At 39.2% G+C, this 16,501-nt stretch overlaps 3 protein-coding genes across 3 annotated transcripts in view; 1 reads left to right on the top strand and 2 right to left on the bottom strand.

Moving 5' to 3' along the window:
* The first annotated feature begins 1,215 nt into the window (after window positions 1-1,215).
* Window positions 1,216-2,554, top strand: Osi18 (DUF1676 domain-containing protein Osi18). Its single transcript, XM_028187791.2, has 3 exons — window positions 1,216-1,969; window positions 2,040-2,186; window positions 2,265-2,554. The coding sequence occupies exons 1-3, from the start codon at window positions 1,486-1,488 to the stop codon at window positions 2,444-2,446; spliced, it is 813 nt and encodes a 270-aa protein (XP_028043592.2). The 5' UTR covers window positions 1,216-1,485; the 3' UTR covers window positions 2,447-2,554.
* Window positions 2,555-2,558: 4 nt separating this feature from the next.
* Window positions 2,559-3,489, bottom strand: LOC114252961 (uncharacterized). Its single transcript, XM_028187662.2, has 2 exons — window positions 3,394-3,489; window positions 2,559-3,177 (listed from the first exon to the last, which is right to left on the bottom strand). Exons 1-2 carry the CDS (start codon window positions 3,427-3,429, stop codon window positions 2,587-2,589), a joined length of 627 nt encoding a protein of 208 aa, XP_028043463.2. The 5' UTR covers window positions 3,430-3,489; the 3' UTR covers window positions 2,559-2,586.
* A 3,912-nt stretch (window positions 3,490-7,401) lies between these two features.
* The window catches only part of Osi17 (DUF1676 domain-containing protein Osi17), a 44,168-nt gene continuing 35,068 nt past the window's right edge, over window positions 7,402-16,501 (bottom strand). Inside the window, exons 4-11 of the mRNA XM_028187749.2 lie at window positions 16,222-16,475; window positions 14,902-15,035; window positions 12,657-12,757; window positions 12,249-12,357; window positions 10,724-10,811; window positions 10,414-10,569; window positions 9,608-9,780; window positions 7,402-8,784 (exon numbers count right to left, since the gene is read on the bottom strand). Of these exons, the coding sequence (XP_028043550.2) occupies window positions 8,640-8,784; window positions 9,608-9,780; window positions 10,414-10,569; window positions 10,724-10,811; window positions 12,249-12,357; window positions 12,657-12,757; window positions 14,902-15,035; window positions 16,222-16,475 (1,160 nt within the window). The 3' untranslated portion in view covers window positions 7,402-8,639. The remainder of the gene's footprint in view (window positions 8,785-9,607; window positions 9,781-10,413; window positions 10,570-10,723; window positions 10,812-12,248; window positions 12,358-12,656; window positions 12,758-14,901; window positions 15,036-16,221; window positions 16,476-16,501) is intronic.

Below are 16,501 nucleotides of genomic sequence, written 5' to 3'. Positions count from 1 at the left end.
AAAAAATATATTAGCATTGTGCACTTCTTCTCTATATTCTCTATAAGTGTGGAAAATTCATATTCCCCCGTCCGCGCAATTTTCGTAAAAAGGGATACAAAGTTTTTGCTTCACGTATTAATATATAGATAAGTAATCGTTACTTTTCAAACTGGAACGCATTATTGTTTAGTACGAAAATTTGCCAAGAATGGCATAATATTGCTCGTTCAAAGTAGAGGTTCCTTGCCAACAGAGCTAGCTGTGGTCAGAAAAAATAGTACTTAAGTCAGAACCTAACTGTGCTTTATTCATGGTGACCTTTTTTTTACCTATTCTGGTAGCCTTGAGAGGCTATGTCAGCGTAACCCTAATGTGTAGCTGAGCTCTCGGGGCTCAAATCGGAAAGTATTGCTAACACTGGCCTTAGCAAGAACAGTGCTTCGCAGAATCTACCACCGGAAAGGCGATCCACTGAGAAGATCCGGTGAGAAACTCAGTGGGCTGTGTTCATGGGGATAGCTACTGCACCACTGAGAGTCTACGGAATAAACATGAAAAAAAAGTAGTTATTTAAATATAATTTTTGTGTAATGCGCGAACGTCAGACACCTCGTATAATTTTCTTTATAGAAAAAAAAAAAAAAAAACCATAAACTCGGCTGTTTGGTCTTTTAGCTAGTGACCGACTGCTCTATAGACCAGTTTCTATGTGTGTGTTCCATTACCGATAACATATTATAACGTCTGTTATTATTTTATTAATATTTTAAGAAATAAGAATCATAAAGTCGAGGCCCGGTTTTTTTTTTTTTTTTTCATAGATTTATGGACGAGCTCACAGCCTACCTAGTGTTAAGCGGTTACCGGAGACATCTGCAACGTAAATACCGACACCCACCTTGAGATATGAGTTCTAAGGTCTCAGTATAGTCACAACGGCTGCCCCACCCTTCAAACCCAAACTTTGTGAATTTTTTTCGTGTATTTATACTGCTGTTGCTTAAATAAGTGTTATTCCGACAATTTTGCATGGATATTATGCCACGTTGCGATTTCCCTGCGTTTCGGTACCTATCTCAATAACTGGCACAGTTGCACAGCTTATCAGGAAAATTCGATCTTATAACTTGCTTAATTCTGTGTAACTTGATTAATAATAATCGAACAAAACTTCAATGGCCAAAGTAACATTTTTGATATTAATGTTTAACATCTAACTCTTAAACTGTTAAGCATTAATGGTTGAGGCGCTCCCTCGTACAAAGGGCCACCACTTCGCAACGCAGCGACGATTTTCCAACGCGCAGCTCATTTAATTAAAATGTAGCTTCGCGCCTGTACAGCCAAAGATAGCCGCGTTTCGCATTCTGATAACGGTCACGTCTTAATGCTCGTATATAAACCATACCTTCGGTTCGGTAGAAGTACAGTGTGGTAGTGCATCCGACGGCAGTCAGTCGCCTCTGCCGTCAAACAAAACAGGAACAGTGAGCAACAGTGAAAATGGCCAGAATAATAGTGTTGTTATCGATCGTCGCCTTCGCAAGTGCCACGTATCCGGCATCGAAACTAGTCAAGAACATTTATAACGAATGCCTTAGCCAGTATTCGGTGGAATGCGTGAAGCCGAGGACCCTGCAGTGGATGTCATCGGTTGCCAACGACGACGAAATTAAGATCACTGAAGATCTTTCTATCGTGAAGACCGGAACAGTTGAGGATGATGAATCTACCGACCCTAGACTGGCCAAGGATCCGGCCTACGAAATGTTCGACAAAGTGGACAAGTTTCTCCAAAGTCATACTCTTAGGGTGAAAGTTCCAGAGGAGATAACGAAAAGTGCTGCTTCAGAGTACGTGCCAAGGTCTCTCTTGACTGACTTACCTTCTGAGCTGGACATGCCCTTAGATGGAGAAGATGAGGCTGAAGTCGTTGAGGGCAGGAAGAAGAAGATCAAGCTCCCTAAGCCTTTGAGGATCAAGAGCAGTCAGTAGCAGAATTAGCTTCTTAGTGTAATACATGTAAAATTTGGATTCTAATTTTCTTTGGTTTTCAGAACACGGTTTCATCAAGAAGGTTATCCTGCCTTTCCTGCTGGGTCTTAAATTCAAAGCTTCTGTTCTCGTTCCCTTGGCGCTAGCCCTCATCGCTCTGAAGACCTGGAAGGCTCTTACTCTTGGTCTCATTTCCCTTGTTTTATCTGGTACGTATTTTAAAATTTTGACGAACAAAGAAAACTACATTAAAACATTTGCTAATCGGTCTTTGTTATTTATTTTAGGTGCCATGGTCATCTTCAAATTCACGAAGCCCAAGGTCGTGAACTACGAAGTAATCCACTATCCTCAACACCATGTGGAGCACCACGTAGACCACCACGCCCCTGCCTGGGACGCACACGGCCCCTACCAAGCGAGATCCTACGAAGACGCTTACGAAATCGCATACTCCGCACAAATATAAAAACACAAAAAAAAATAGCTTTAAAACGACGGACCTCTGATTAATTTATTTAAATTATTAATTTATTTATTGTTATGTTGTAAATAAAATCATTTAAAAATAAGTTTCAAATTTAAAAAGTTGCTTTATTAAGACCCCTTTTACCTGAATACTATCACTTCACTATTAGGATAACTGTGCACTTCGTTACTTAAGTCATCTTTAGCTTTTATATCTTCGTACTTAAATGAACCTTTCTCATTTCTAAGATCACTCAAATCATTAGCTTGAGTGACGACATCCAATGCTGCAACAGGACGTGCGTTTATTTCACCGCTATTTAAATGCCCTAATATGTTATCTAAACTATTTTCTTTGGCTTTCACTTCGTTCTTAGCTTCAAATATTTGATTTCCATCAAAGCTTAAATTGAATTTTTCTGCTCCGACATCTTGTACATCGAAATCAGGATTCGCAATTGCCGTCTTAGTGAAGTTCGTCACGTGGATGTATTCGTCGATTTCTTTCATATGCAAATCGGTTTTCGCTTGTTTCATTCTTGTGCTTTCATTCGAATCAATATTCAAGACGCCACTTTGAGTGTCTTGTTTGTTTGACAATAGAATTTGATCGGCGTAGGTACGGAATATTTTAGATTTCTTTAAAGGATTTATCTTGTATAAGTTTAAAAGTGCGTTGAAATTTTCTGCGTTGGTTCGCTTGACTCTGTTGCCGGATGCATTTTCGCTCAACTAAAATTGAAAAAAAGACATTACTTACGTTAAAAAAACAGTAAAACATACCACCTAAATTTCTTTGCTTTGAATTTAGATGTACGTAGTACGTTTTTGAACATATTATTGAAGCTAAGTTATGTTGGTGAAGGTTATGAATTATTTGGTTTTTTAGCTTTTCGTATAGTTATAATACAAAAGTATGTGTGAGTAGTGAGTGAGTTCTCAACTCACCAGAAGCACGGCGACTGCCCAGAAACCGTAATGCATTGTTCTTTCCGACGTGAAGGGAACGTTATCACATTGTGTTTACTAAACAACTGCAGTGGTCACGAGTTGTGAGTTGGGTTTTTTTAAATAGTCAACTTTCTATTGGCGTACATGCATAGTGATCAGAAGATCTTGCCTTATGACAGATGTTTAGGGCCTCCTTGAGTTACCATTGATACTTTCCAACATTTGCTCTGGGTAGTATCTTAACAGACGAGAACGTCGTGATGGTACTAACAGCATTCACATCGAATTTACAACTTCTGAAGGAGGCTTGAATTCAGGAAGTCAAAAGTTTGGCATATGAAATGAAATATGAAACGATAATATCCCGTTAACATTCTGAATTAGTTCTACCTGGTTGGACAAGAGAAAAAAGAAGAAGAGATACTTGGTACCTTGGTGAAAATCGGGAAGATCAATATACAATTTGTTGCAAAAAAAAATTGCTTCCGTTTAGATAGTCCTGATTTAATTTCGTAAGTGTATAAAGATTTCGCTCATGATCCTATTTCATATTTGTGGTGGACACAGTCAGATAAATACTTTTCCGGGAAAATCTATGAAATTATAAATAATTATTATACCATTAGAACCCGCCTAAATTGCATACTTTAAATCAATACTAAAATATAGAAGCTACTTTTAAGATTTAATTACAGACCAGATTGAAACTTTAAAACGCTCTCCTGTAAAACTGTAAACCACTATTTTTGACATGACGCTTTGTACGTAGGTTTTTTTTTTTATTGCTTAGATGGGTGGACGAGCTCACAGCCCACCTGGTGTTAAGTGGTTACTGGAGCCCATATACATCTACAATGTAAATGCGCCAGCCACCTTGAGATATAAGTTCTAAGGTCTCAGTATAGTTACAACGGCTGCCCCACCCTTCAAACCGAAACGCATTACTGCTTCACGGCAGAAATAGGCAGGGTGGTGGTACCTACCCGTGCGGACTCACAAACCGTCGACATGTATAACGCATTATATATGTCACACTTTTATTCTATTCTATTTTGCGGTAATTCTATTTTTATAAGTAAGTTATGAATTCCGAGCACTCTTCGCTGAGATTCTAAATTTATGAAGCACACTTATTCATTAATAAGCGTCGTGGGCTCTCTGTCGTAGATCATATTTACATAAAGTGCCAAAAGTCAATAGACAGTATCAATTCTAACGTCAAAAGCTTTAATTAAAATGCAAATAGGTTACTTTGTGCTGCCTACTATCTGCCAACTTATAATAGAAGAATTTTAGTACACTGTAGCTACATATGGCGAATTGCCATTGGACATATAAAAATAATATATCATACTATAATCCTATGGTAAGAATGGTCAGGCAGTATAATGATTTGGCTAAATGTCACGGTAACCTTGATATCTTTGAACCTAGACTCAGGGGATTTGTCAAATGTGTGAAGGATATCCTATTTAACAATGGCTAGTTATTAATATTTGTAATTTCAATTGTGTTTTCAATAGCCAAAGCTATGCACATTAATATGGTTTTGCTGAGTGCACATACTATTTAGATTGCAATCCAGGTTAGATCTAGGTACTACTTGTACGATTTAGCTAATATGTACTGTAATGATTGTAATTTGTTTTGTGCATCAATAAATATATAAAAAAATCGACAAACGCATAGGCGTTTGTCGATCTATTACTAGAAGAAAAGTCGTAGCCACTCATATAGAAAGTGAATCTACAGTAGGTTAGTGAAACTGCATTAGGACCTGCCTTAACTGTAATTAGGTTTGAATTATGACTTCCTTCTTTTTATTTTAATTCATGCTGACTTTTGAGTATCCCCGTAGCTGTGGCTACAACTGTTCTTTCAATGGATGTTGCTTATTTTGATTCCTACAAGATTGCAACGTGGATTTTTGTAAGTGTTATGCTGTTTAAGGTAATGTCTTTGGATAGGTTCAGGGAATGTCGTCATTATTTTTTGGTTTTCTTTTACAATAAATTTTAAGGTTGTATGGTGTGTACTGGCTGGTGCAATCAATAAGCACTTATTTACAATTTGGACGAAATTCTATTGAACCTCTTGGATTGGCAATTGACTCCTTAGGCGCCAGTCCTTTTTTTATGAATGAGGGATTACTGATGGCGAAGAGGCCTTTCCTGTATCACCAGCATAGGTAGGCGAGCAAAGATTCAGCCAGGAGAGGTGGTATTTGCTAACAATTGCCCGAGCGCCTCCAAAGGAGACCTCAAACGAGAACTCAAGAGCAACTGCTTCGCAAATGAATCTACCACCGGATCGGAATTGCTACCCGCTGAGAAGATCCGACGAGAAACTCAACGAGCTGATGCATGGGTTAGGTTGCACGTCGACCTCTTTGTCGAGTTCGACGAATACGGTTACTGGAGTCCCCGCCAGTCCTCTGACGCTGACATTCAGACTGTGTTCTGTCCTTTTTGTCCACGAGAGAATAGGCTTGTCTACTATCAATGAAAATAAAAAACTAGCCTAAAATAATACAGTCAGTTTTAGCGAAATTAGAAGAAACCTTTCGGTGGGCTTAATGACATCGCAATACCTACTCTTCGGCGTCGGTTAAATATAAATATTACTAAGTAGTATCCACTCAATATTCACGGAACCATCTATTAAACTTTTCCAATACATTCTGTATGCAATTATATTCGTAGCACGTTGGAGACATCCACAGAAATCGGAACGTTGCGTATGATTGACGCTTTGGTATGAGAGGTGCGATAAAGTTGTACTGTGATATTGACAATTTCAATACAGTCCAGGTATTGTTTCTTCTAATTCCCTTTTTTATTTTTATTGTTTAGATGGGTGGATGAGTTCACAGTCCACCTGGTGTTAAGTGGTTACCGGAGCCCATAGACATCTACGGCGTAAATGCACCACCCACTTTGAGATGGTCTGATGTGTAAAGTTACCTACAACCTTGATAACTGGAATTGGAAGACTCATTTGCATTGTAATTACAGCTGTTTTAGACTTAACCTCGGAACGTGTGAGTACTTCGATGGAGGTGTAAGTGGTAATGTTTTTGGGCTGCATTGTGATTGCAGACTATTTTAATTACAGACAGATAGAGCACCTCCAATATTCGATCTAGGGTATAGTCACGTTACTCGGAGTTCAGCTGGTGTATCAGCCACGAGACCGCGGCCGGATCTGCTTCTTCACACAGACTTAATAGTTGTATTAAAATTTAAGTAATATCTATAGTAATATAAAAAGTTGTCTATAATCACCGTAAGTCAGGATGTTATTGTTCATTTATCAAGTGGTTGGGCACGATTTGATTATTGAGGAAAAAAATTCAATAACTTACAGACTGTACTATTCAGGTAACGAATACTCAACAATCAGGAGCTTTTTAGTAAACGAAGTATCATTTTTGCTTCGTCTAAAAGTACCTCTAGTAAAAGATTCCAACCGACTTAACCTTGTGTTTGGCAAGAACGGCAGTATTGTTTTGGAGGTTATGTATAAAAATAAATCGTATGTAATCATTATCTGCAGTTTGAAGGGTAGGACATCAATAACAATTATGACCAAATTTATATTTTTTAAGTGAAACTTCTTTAAGAGCCTTGAGAGTAGAATTTAACTCGCGACAGACTTGTTACGGCTAGAGAGAAAATATACAGTTTTGCACGAGCGAGAGTAAGAAAATAGATAGGGCGTCTCGCGAACCACTCGACCCTAGAGAAAGGGAAAGGAAAAAGCGAGCCAGATCGTTTCTCTTATACACAGCATTCCATATTACAAGAGAAATTTGATTTAAAGATGAAAAATGAAAAAAAAAAACACACTTCTTTCACACGAACCATTTTTTCTAAACAGTGATTATAGCCGGGAACCGATCCCGGATCCAATGGTACAACGGTCAGGATCGCTAAACAACAGACAAACGAAGCGATCGAATAACTTCAAACCTTCATGTTAATTTCAACAAAAATCCAAAAAGTATATATTTTTCGATTTTATTTTATAAACACATTTACAATGTCAATTTACAAAAAAATACAAAATAAATTAATATGGTTTCAAATAAATTAACTATAAACTGGGGTTGATTTAATTTAAAATAGTAAACAATAAAAGTTAAAATAAAAATAAAACTAGCGTCCTAGTGACTTGACGTTTTACAACTAAATTGTTAATTTAACAATAAATACTTAACGATTTCACAATTAAATATTAACCCTTAGAATTCCTATAGTGAAAGTAATTACAATTAGCAAATAATAAAATATAATAAACAAATTTAATTTACCTCATTTATTTGTGCTTAATATGACTGACTTCAAGTTTTTCATGATTTGCATTTTTTTCGAATGTAATATATTTTTTTATTGCTTACATGGGTGGACTAGCTCACAGCCCACCTGGTGTTGAGTGGTTACTGGAGCCCATTTACATCTATGAAGATATAAGTTCTAAGGTCTCAGTATAGTTACAACGGCTGTCACACCCTTCAAGCCGAAACACTTTACTGCTTCACGGCAGAAATCGGCAGGGCGGTGGTACCTACCCGCGCGGACTCACAAGAGGTCCTACCACCAATAATTACGCAAATTATAATTTTGCGGGTTTGATTTTTATTACACGATGTTATTCCTTCACCGCGGAAGTCAATCGTGAACATTTGTCAAGTACGTTAATAATTTGCCTTAAACACGTAACGCGAAACAGTAAAAACAAAATGTACTCGATTTGTTACTGGCGAAATACACAAACATGAATCAATCAAAGAGAGTCTCGTTAGAAATAGGTGCAAATTTAAAACTAAACAAATAAATTATTTAATCCTATGTTTTGGGAAACGCTTTTAAATGATACGAGGATCGTAATTTAGTAAATGCATTATATATAGTCTTATGTGAAGTGACCAGACCGTGCCTGGTTCGTTCTAGAAGGACTCGGGATGTGGTCGGAAGAGCAATTGATGCCGTGCTTCCTTATTCTTCCAATATTTTTCTCTCGCATTATTGACAGAGAACAAATCAATTTTTTTTAGTAAATAAATTGACAATCGGTGTCAAATTAGTTGAGGGATGTAGTTTAGTTAAGTCAGAGATGCGGCGGACAGTGTTGAAATTTGACTGTTGTGGAAATTTGCAAAGCTTCCAGGATGAAGCTTTGTTTCATTTTTGTCCTTCTCTACAGAGATTTCTTTTAAATCCAACAGCTTGTTTTTGCAGGTATTATTCGATATTGTAATCTATATCGCAGTGAGGATACTCCGTATTGCAGTCCTTCTGTTCCTGCCCGTCTCTAGCTGCCTGCACGTAGCGGTAGTAGCGCAGGGCCTGCTTGCTGTCTGCCGCGGGGAGGAGTTCGTTGGAGTCCCTGTTAAATAATGCACTTGTCACATTTGCTTTGAGGCTATGCTATTAAAGATATTATGTCGAAGGGTTTTTTTTGCAAAATTACCACTGCCGGTTTACCTATTTGATAATAATACTGGTTACTAAAATGTAGGTATATACTGCTAAATGATATATTTCACTGTGTGCCTGCTGTCCATAAGCCTATCCACTTTGTCTAAACGTGCAAATCTCATGGCCACTACACATTCAGTCAGAGCGTTTAGATTGGTAAACGAACCCACGGCCCCTTTGATATTAATTCATTTACAAAGCTCAAACAGCCCATTGTGTGAATTTGCCCTAAACACATCATTACGGATCCTCCGAATCCATTAACGGCGCTTTTAGGTACCTCAAGCACCGTTCACCGTCCTTGTCGAACCCGTCTTTGCGACGAAGGGCTCGACTAGAAAATTAACTCATAGACATAGCCCACTGAGTTTCTGGCCGGATCTTCTCATTGGGTCGCGTTTCCGATCTGGTAGATTCTGCGAAGCACTACTTTTGCTAGGGCCAGTAGCAACACTCCGGTTTGAGCCCTGTGATCTCACCTACACGTCAAGGAGAAGCTAAAATAGCTGCTCAAGGCAATCAGCATAGGAAAGAAAAAAAAAGTGTGAATTACGTTGCCTACACTGAATCATGGAAATGATTCGAAGTCCGATTTATAAAGTGCCACAGCTGTCCTACTCTTCAAAACGGAGTACATGACAGCTTCGAATGCAGCATCAGGTTTTAGTTTCCGCAGGTTCGAGCTCACAGTGCGCCGCCATAAAGTAAACGTGGTAACAAGAGATACCTACTTGCTGAGTTCATTCGACACCAAGTTACTGAACGGGGCGTGCTTGAACGGGTCCCCGTAGAGAGTACAAACAGCTCTTTCCTTACACGCAGTTTCGCTTGCTCCAATCGTGGCAAGGACGGCATCCACTCGGTCCAAAAGGAAGCCGTAGAACTTCTCTGCTGCTATGGTATCCTGTAATAAATAAGATATTAAATCAAAACACAGGGTTGCGCTCGATAAATCAGAATGATTTAGTCACAGATGATCTCTGTAGCTTTTGCTGTCGATCTAATGAAAGGTTAGACAGAAAAGGTCGTTATTTATTTATTTATTTATTTCGAGGTGTCAGGACATCTGGTGCTAAGCCATCACCGGAGCTCTTGTGAGTCTCTTTTACTGGTGGTAGGACCTCTTGAGAGTCCGCACCGGTAGGTACCACCGCCCTGCCTATTTCTGCGTAATGCATTTCGGCTTGAAGGGTGGGGCAGCCGTTGTAACTATACTGAGACCTTAGAACTTATATCTCAAGATGGGTGGCGGCATTTACGTTGTAGATGTCTATGTGTAGGGCTCCAGTAAACACTTTACACCAGGTTGGCTGTGAGCTCGTCCACCCATCTAAGCAATAAAAAAAATGTACTAGGAAGTTTAAGAGTGGATCATCCGAGACTAGTGATTCACCAGGCACCGCGGCGCCGCCTCATTAAGAACACAGACTTTTAAAAGTTCACCACGTCCTGGACGGTTTGTTGGCATATATCTATAGTGCCGTCAGCACTTTACAGCCTATTCAGCTCGTTTCGTAGGGTACGTTAATGAATTTACCGGATCATTCGCAGCCAAGATCTGCTGTTGTTGCTTCACCAAGTCAGTTTCAGTCTGCACTCTATTGGTCTCTTTCAGCTTCACCGCCGAGACTCTGAGTAGCTCGTCTCTGACTGGCGATGGTGGAGCTCTAGCTGCAAGGGCGGCTGCTCGTATCTGGAGATCATTTTAGAGAGGACTTTCAGTTCATTTTTCTTTACCAATATAATTTTAAAAGATTGATAGATCAGTGACATCTGGATTTGAAGAAACGGAATATTTAGCCTTCTAGTCCTTACCCGGTTAAAAGATTTATAAAATAAGTTCATACCAAAGCTTCCTTTTCCGCTTGGAATGGGTCTTTCGTTGTGGTTTTCTTATTTCGATTGTACGGGTTTATGTTTGGCGGTCCCACCGGCCTGAAACATGGGAAATAAGCTGAGTGAATTATCAAATTTATAACTTTTTTAAGTTTTTTTTTTATTGCCCATGTAGGCAGACGATTTTTTTATTTTTTATTGCTTAGATTTGTGGACGAGCTCACAGCCCACCTGGTGTTAAGTGGTTACTGGAGCCCATAGACATCTACAACGTAAATGCGCCACACATCTTGAGATATAAGTTCTAAGGTCTCAGTATAGTTACAACGGCTGCCCCACCCTTCAAACCGAAACGCATTACTACTTCACGGCAGAAATAGGCGGGGTGGTGGTACCTACCCGTGCGGACTCACAAGAGGTCCTACCACCAGTAAAAAACGAGCATACGGCCCACCTGATGGTGAGTGGTTAACGTCGCCCATGGACTGCAGCAATGCCAGGGGCAGAGCCAAGCCGCTGCCTACCGCTGTACTACTAGACTGTCGCACTCTCGGGCAAAAGTGATACGTAAGGACCAATAAAAAAGATTTATTATGGTATGAAATCGTGTTTAAGCGATAAAGTTTCTTTAGATTAATGGAATAAATGTTATTTCGTTAGTTCTGTACGCTACTATTTTACCTACCTTATTCCTACCTTATTTATCTATTCCGTGATTTTACCGGTAATCAATGATAATTATATTCGTAGTAGTGCAGTGTAGTGGAACAAGGGCATTTGTCGAAATGACACGTGAGTCACTCATATAACATTACACTCGTCAGAATTTATACGAAATTCTACAAATTCCTTTGTTTCACTTAGATATACTTCAGTGTGCTTAGTGCGTGTTTTTTAACGTTCACGATAGCGTAAAAGTTAACCCAATTTTGTATGCAGTTGGAACAGCGCCCCTAGCGGCAAACGTACGCAAACGATCCTATTCAATACAAATATGAGCTAACTATTACGATTTCGAGAACGTGGAAAAACTCACACTAAGCACACAGTTGGTGTGACGGTAACGTATTCTATCAGAAATTTATTTGATTGGCTGTTTATATTAAATATCTTACGACGATTAAACGGTACGACTGAAGTAGCGGCCAATATATGCTTTTAGCTAACAAATAATTGTGAAAGAAACTTGTCAAACATTGGCCCAAGCTAAAATTTTAATAGATTACTAGCTGACCCGGCAAACTTCGTAGTACCTCGATCGATACATAAAATACCTAAGTTTTTGTATAAAATAAACTTAAAACAAACAAAAGGAATCCGTCCGACGGGGACACATCAAAGGAAAAACAAAATTGTTATTTTTATTTAATTCCGAGCATTTTCATATTTATCTACATTTTAAACTTTCTCTGGACTTCCACAAATAATTTAAGACCAAAATTAGTCAAATTGGTCCAGACTAACGAACAGCAATTCATTTTTATATATATAGATTAATTAGTTGTATTAATTTAATAACTGTGCGAGTTACCTTACCTAGCGACATTTCCAATATTAGCGATTGGCACTTTCTGCGGTATATTTGGAGCCACCACTTTCGGCATCAGGTTGCTGCTGCTGTATTCACCAACATTCATTGATTGACCTGGAGATTTAACGTGATTTGTTTTTGTTACTGAAGAGGCTAGCAAATATACGTCAGAACTGGTTGCTGCTAATCTTAAAATCGTAGTTCCAATGGTCTTGAAATGACAAGATCTCATTAAAACCCATGGTACTAAAAACCAGAAGCCCTTCTTATAAACCACTTTGGATATCTATGGAATATTTGACCTCTTTCTTAATTAGGTGCTTACGCGGTTGGGCATTTGGTTTTTTGTTCGAACTTGCGCAGTCTTGTGAAGACATGGCGATGTTACAATAATAAACCAATGAGTACTTCACCTGGAGGGAGTCCGAGGCCCCACGCATTGATATCATTAGCGTCGTTCACGTGAGGTTTAAAGCTGGCTATGGCATTGCGGTGTATATCCGATCCGAGATACCTAAAAACAAAAGCTATAATTAAACTCAGCTAATTTTCAATGTCTAGGAGCTGCTGTGTGATCCTGCTTGTGCTCAACAGATCGCAGTTTTGATCGCGTTAATACTTAGAACCGTTAACAATATAAGGTGCTGATGGTATCAACCAGTTTCCCCTTACTGATTCTAGATGACGCGGTTGAAAATTCAATGGCTGACGTTAACGCGTTGAAGTGTGTCGAAATATTGACAATACGACCCCAGATTGGAGAATTGGAAATGAAATCCAAATTGGGAATTGAAATCCAAAATAGTTTTATGTTGATTATTGGGAAAGCAGCCAAGAACTAAGGCCTATTGTGTTTTTTCACGTAGCATTTTAGTCTTCTAACGTACTTATCCGGGGCTATACATCTATACTAATATTATAAAGCTGAAGAGTTTGTTTGTTTGAACGCGCTAATCTCAGGAACTACTGGTCCGATTTGAAAAATTCTTTCAGTGTTAGATAACCCATTTAATGAGGAAGGTTATAGGCTATATTTTATAACATCACGGTAAGGCCAATACAAGTGAAGCACCAATAAAGAATGTTTCAAAATAGGGGTTTAAATAACTACTTAGCATTCTATAATTCAAAAATATTATCACTTTCTACGTAAATGAAGTGGGGGTAAAATTTAGCGTTATGCCAAAGTAACTATTCCACGCGGACGGAGTCGCGGGCAAAAGCTAGTGTGGAATATTTCGATCGCTTTGAAACAAATGACATAACGTAATAGCTACTCTCAAATATTATACCACGTTCGTGAACAAGCCCGTCATAGCCGTGAGCTATTGTGAATACAATCACTCACACACAATGTAGCCACAGGCGGGACACGTGCCGTACCGTACTAACGGTAAGTTTTGTAAAGTTTGCTTACTCGTAATGCTTACTGTGTACAAATTGTTGACATCGTAGTTATTATATTGTTGTTTAAAGGCATCAAGTAATCGTTCGTTGTCTGTCAAAGTAAGATAATAAATATTCACATTGATGTTGTTCGAAACCAATCTGGGGGTTTTGAGTTTTTACCATGGCAACACTGATCGCGATGTGACGGAGCATTCGCGACTTGACATCTGTCACTTCTTTTCGGACGGAAAGAAACATGCGCGGGTCGGTCTCGCTACGGTTTTTGCCATCCCATCTTTTTCCTACCACATCTACACCCTGAAGCCTCCTATCCTAACTGATACGGCATGATTCGACGAGATCATCGATTCTCGTGAGTGATAAGCCAATATTTTGTTAAGAAAATACATATGGCATCGCGGATTGCGGCAAGTTTTCGACTGGCCCCTCGTGCTGGAGCCCTAGGCTGCTACAAGGGGGCTGGGTTCAGATCGAACAGACGTACTCGTAAATTTATATATAATAAATATAGATTCATCGGTGACGTCGGCGATGAATAACACAAGCAGTCGAGCCCACGTAGGTCGCCCACGACTGATGGTGACTATTTGGAAACCAAAAACTGACGCTTTAGAGGCAGTGTCAGAGAGGCTGTATCTCTATTACTATGTAAACTTGAACATAATACAGATATGGCGCAGAAATAGGTAGCACCGCTGTGTTGGATTGTAATGATGGTAGGATCGTAGGCTTAGGAATTATAGGTAGATGATAAGAGTACTAATGAGGCGAAATGATGATGATGAAAGGTCAGTAGTAGCTTGAAGAAGCCGGGGTGGAGTACTCGTCTCTTCTAATCAATAGTCGAACAGATAATTATCACTAATATCTCGTAAATATGACCCGGAGTTACGACGCGACGCCCCAATATGTATGTGGGAATGGCACGGAACGGTATGGATGAATGACAGATATAGAGCATGACTGAGTGAGAGAGATAGGAGATGTCGTGTTAGGAAGTAAGAAGAATACTGCGAATGAATGCTGAACACATAGCTTAATTTTTTATTCGAGAGGAGTCTAGTTACTGGACGTGACGGCGGACAAACGTGGTGTAACTTTGAAGACGTAAGACGTTTGTTTTTTACTTACATCAATTAAGAAAGACGTAATAGAAACCAAGTTTGTGTGAAGTCATCAACTATTTAACTGGCCCAACGCGAATAGAAAACTCCACATGTATATTACAGTGAATTTGAGCGCACTTACTCGCTGCCGAGCCCTGGTCCAGACAGTTCCCAGTCCTGTGGGTAGTGCTCGAAGCCAGGCGCGCTATTCTGCCCATGATTCTTCACCAGCACTGACCCGTGGGTTTGATGGCCATAAACTGGAGCATGTGGTACCTGTAAAACGTATTAAATATTTTTTATTTAAGTTGTAACAAGTAAGTAAGGCAATGGCTGATATGAAGTAAATATGAAAATCTATCAGGCGACTAGCTTTATCCGTAATGACAAGCTAAGCAGATGAACGAAGCTGGAGCCGTAACGCAGAACTACTGAAATATTGTAGATGTACCTAAAACCAAAAAAATTAAGTAAGTGGTTACCGGAGCCCATAGACATCCACAACGTAAATGTCACCAGCCACCTTGAGATATGAGTTTTAAGGTCTCAGTATAGTTACAACGGCTGCCCCACCCTTCAAACCGAAACGCATTACTGCTTCACGGCAGAGATAGGCAGGGTGGTGGTACCGACCCATGCGGACTCACAAGACGTCCTAACACCAGTAAAAAAAAATGACAAAACAATTGGCATTGACCTTTTTCTATTTTGCTTTGATTGTAAAACCATTTCGAAGCTTCTCATGCTCGTTCACAGTATTCATTATCACCAGAAAGTAAATATACTCCGAGTACATTATTGTAAGATTAACAAGAAAGTTAGTAATGAGGAATACGCAACAAATCACAGATCGGCATGCTTATGTTAATCACGCAACGTTCGTTCCATATGATAATGAAAAGAAAATGTGGCAGCAATTAAAATGCCGTGGAGCGTGACCGTATTATATGGCACCGGCATCTCTACGTCGTATGAGGACAGGGACACACTAGACAACCAGTGGTCCAGTGTTCAATAGCAGACTTTACTTAATTGGAACTACCTTGAGAGGAGAATTGTGTGCTCGGCAGGCATGGAAGCAATAGAATCTTCAACTAAAAAAACAATGCGCAATCGCCCAACATGAGTGGAGATTGCGAATGTTCTCTGTACGACAAAATCCTCGCACCAATTTTCTTCAATAGTATCTACTGATATTATGAAGTCTTTCGTCGAAGACAAGAGCGTCGTTCTTACGGACTTTTAAACACCACTTTCAAACAATTACCTTTTTATGAGTTGCTACCCAATTCCGAACTATTATAATATAAAAAAACGCGACTGCCGAGTATGTCACTCTGAAATGGCTGTGTTATCTTGTATCACTCTATTAGGTTATGCTTAGCGACAACAATCCATAAAAAACACTACCTATTTGAAAAATATATATTGAGTATTGAAAATAGGCAACAAAAAGCCTTACCTTGTGATGATGCGTGATCAAATGATGGTGGTGATGATATTTCGTAGTGTGGTAGTTTTGGTGATACCACGAGCACAATTTGAAGATGTGACTTAGGGCAGGAAACAGGAATAGCAGAAGCTTCAGGAACATCTTTTTGGCTGTGGTCACTCCCAGTATCAGAGGTAGGACAAACACTAATTTCAATGCTATCAGCTTGACCACTAGCACTATGGCTATCAGGGCTGTCAGTAGTTTCTTCTTAATTGCTTTTTCTGTAATTATTTTTTTCTCTTTAGTT

Source organism: Bombyx mandarina, chromosome 26, assembly GCF_030267445.1.
Source record: "Bombyx mandarina strain Sakado chromosome 26, ASM3026744v2".
In the NCBI taxonomy this organism is placed as follows: Eukaryota; Metazoa; Arthropoda; class Insecta; order Lepidoptera; family Bombycidae; genus Bombyx; species Bombyx mandarina.
This window is presented reverse-complemented; position numbering and strand designations above follow the sequence as displayed.

What these genes read in the sequence shown, in the direction of transcription:
- Osi18 (XM_028187791.2), top strand. Translation starts at nt 1,486, where the DNA reads ATGGCCAGAATAATAGTGTTGTTATCGATCGTCGCCTTCGCAAGTGCC. An exon ending in GCCTTTGAGGATCAAGAGCA is followed by an intron (nt 1,970 to 2,039) that starts GTCAGTAGCAGA and finishes TTTGGTTTTCAG; the next exon opens with AACACGGTTTCATCAAGAAG. An exon ending in CATTTCCCTTGTTTTATCTG is followed by an intron (nt 2,187 to 2,264) that starts GTACGTATTTTA and finishes TATTTATTTTAG; the next exon opens with GTGCCATGGTCATCTTCAAA.
- LOC114252961 (XM_028187662.2), bottom strand. Translation starts at nt 3,429, where the DNA reads ATGCATTACGGTTTCTGGGCAGTCGCCGTGCTTCTG. An exon ending in GGGCAGTCGCCGTGCTTCTG is followed by an intron (nt 3,178 to 3,393) that starts GTGAGTTGAGAA and finishes TTTCAATTTTAG; the next exon opens with TTGAGCGAAAATGCATCCGG.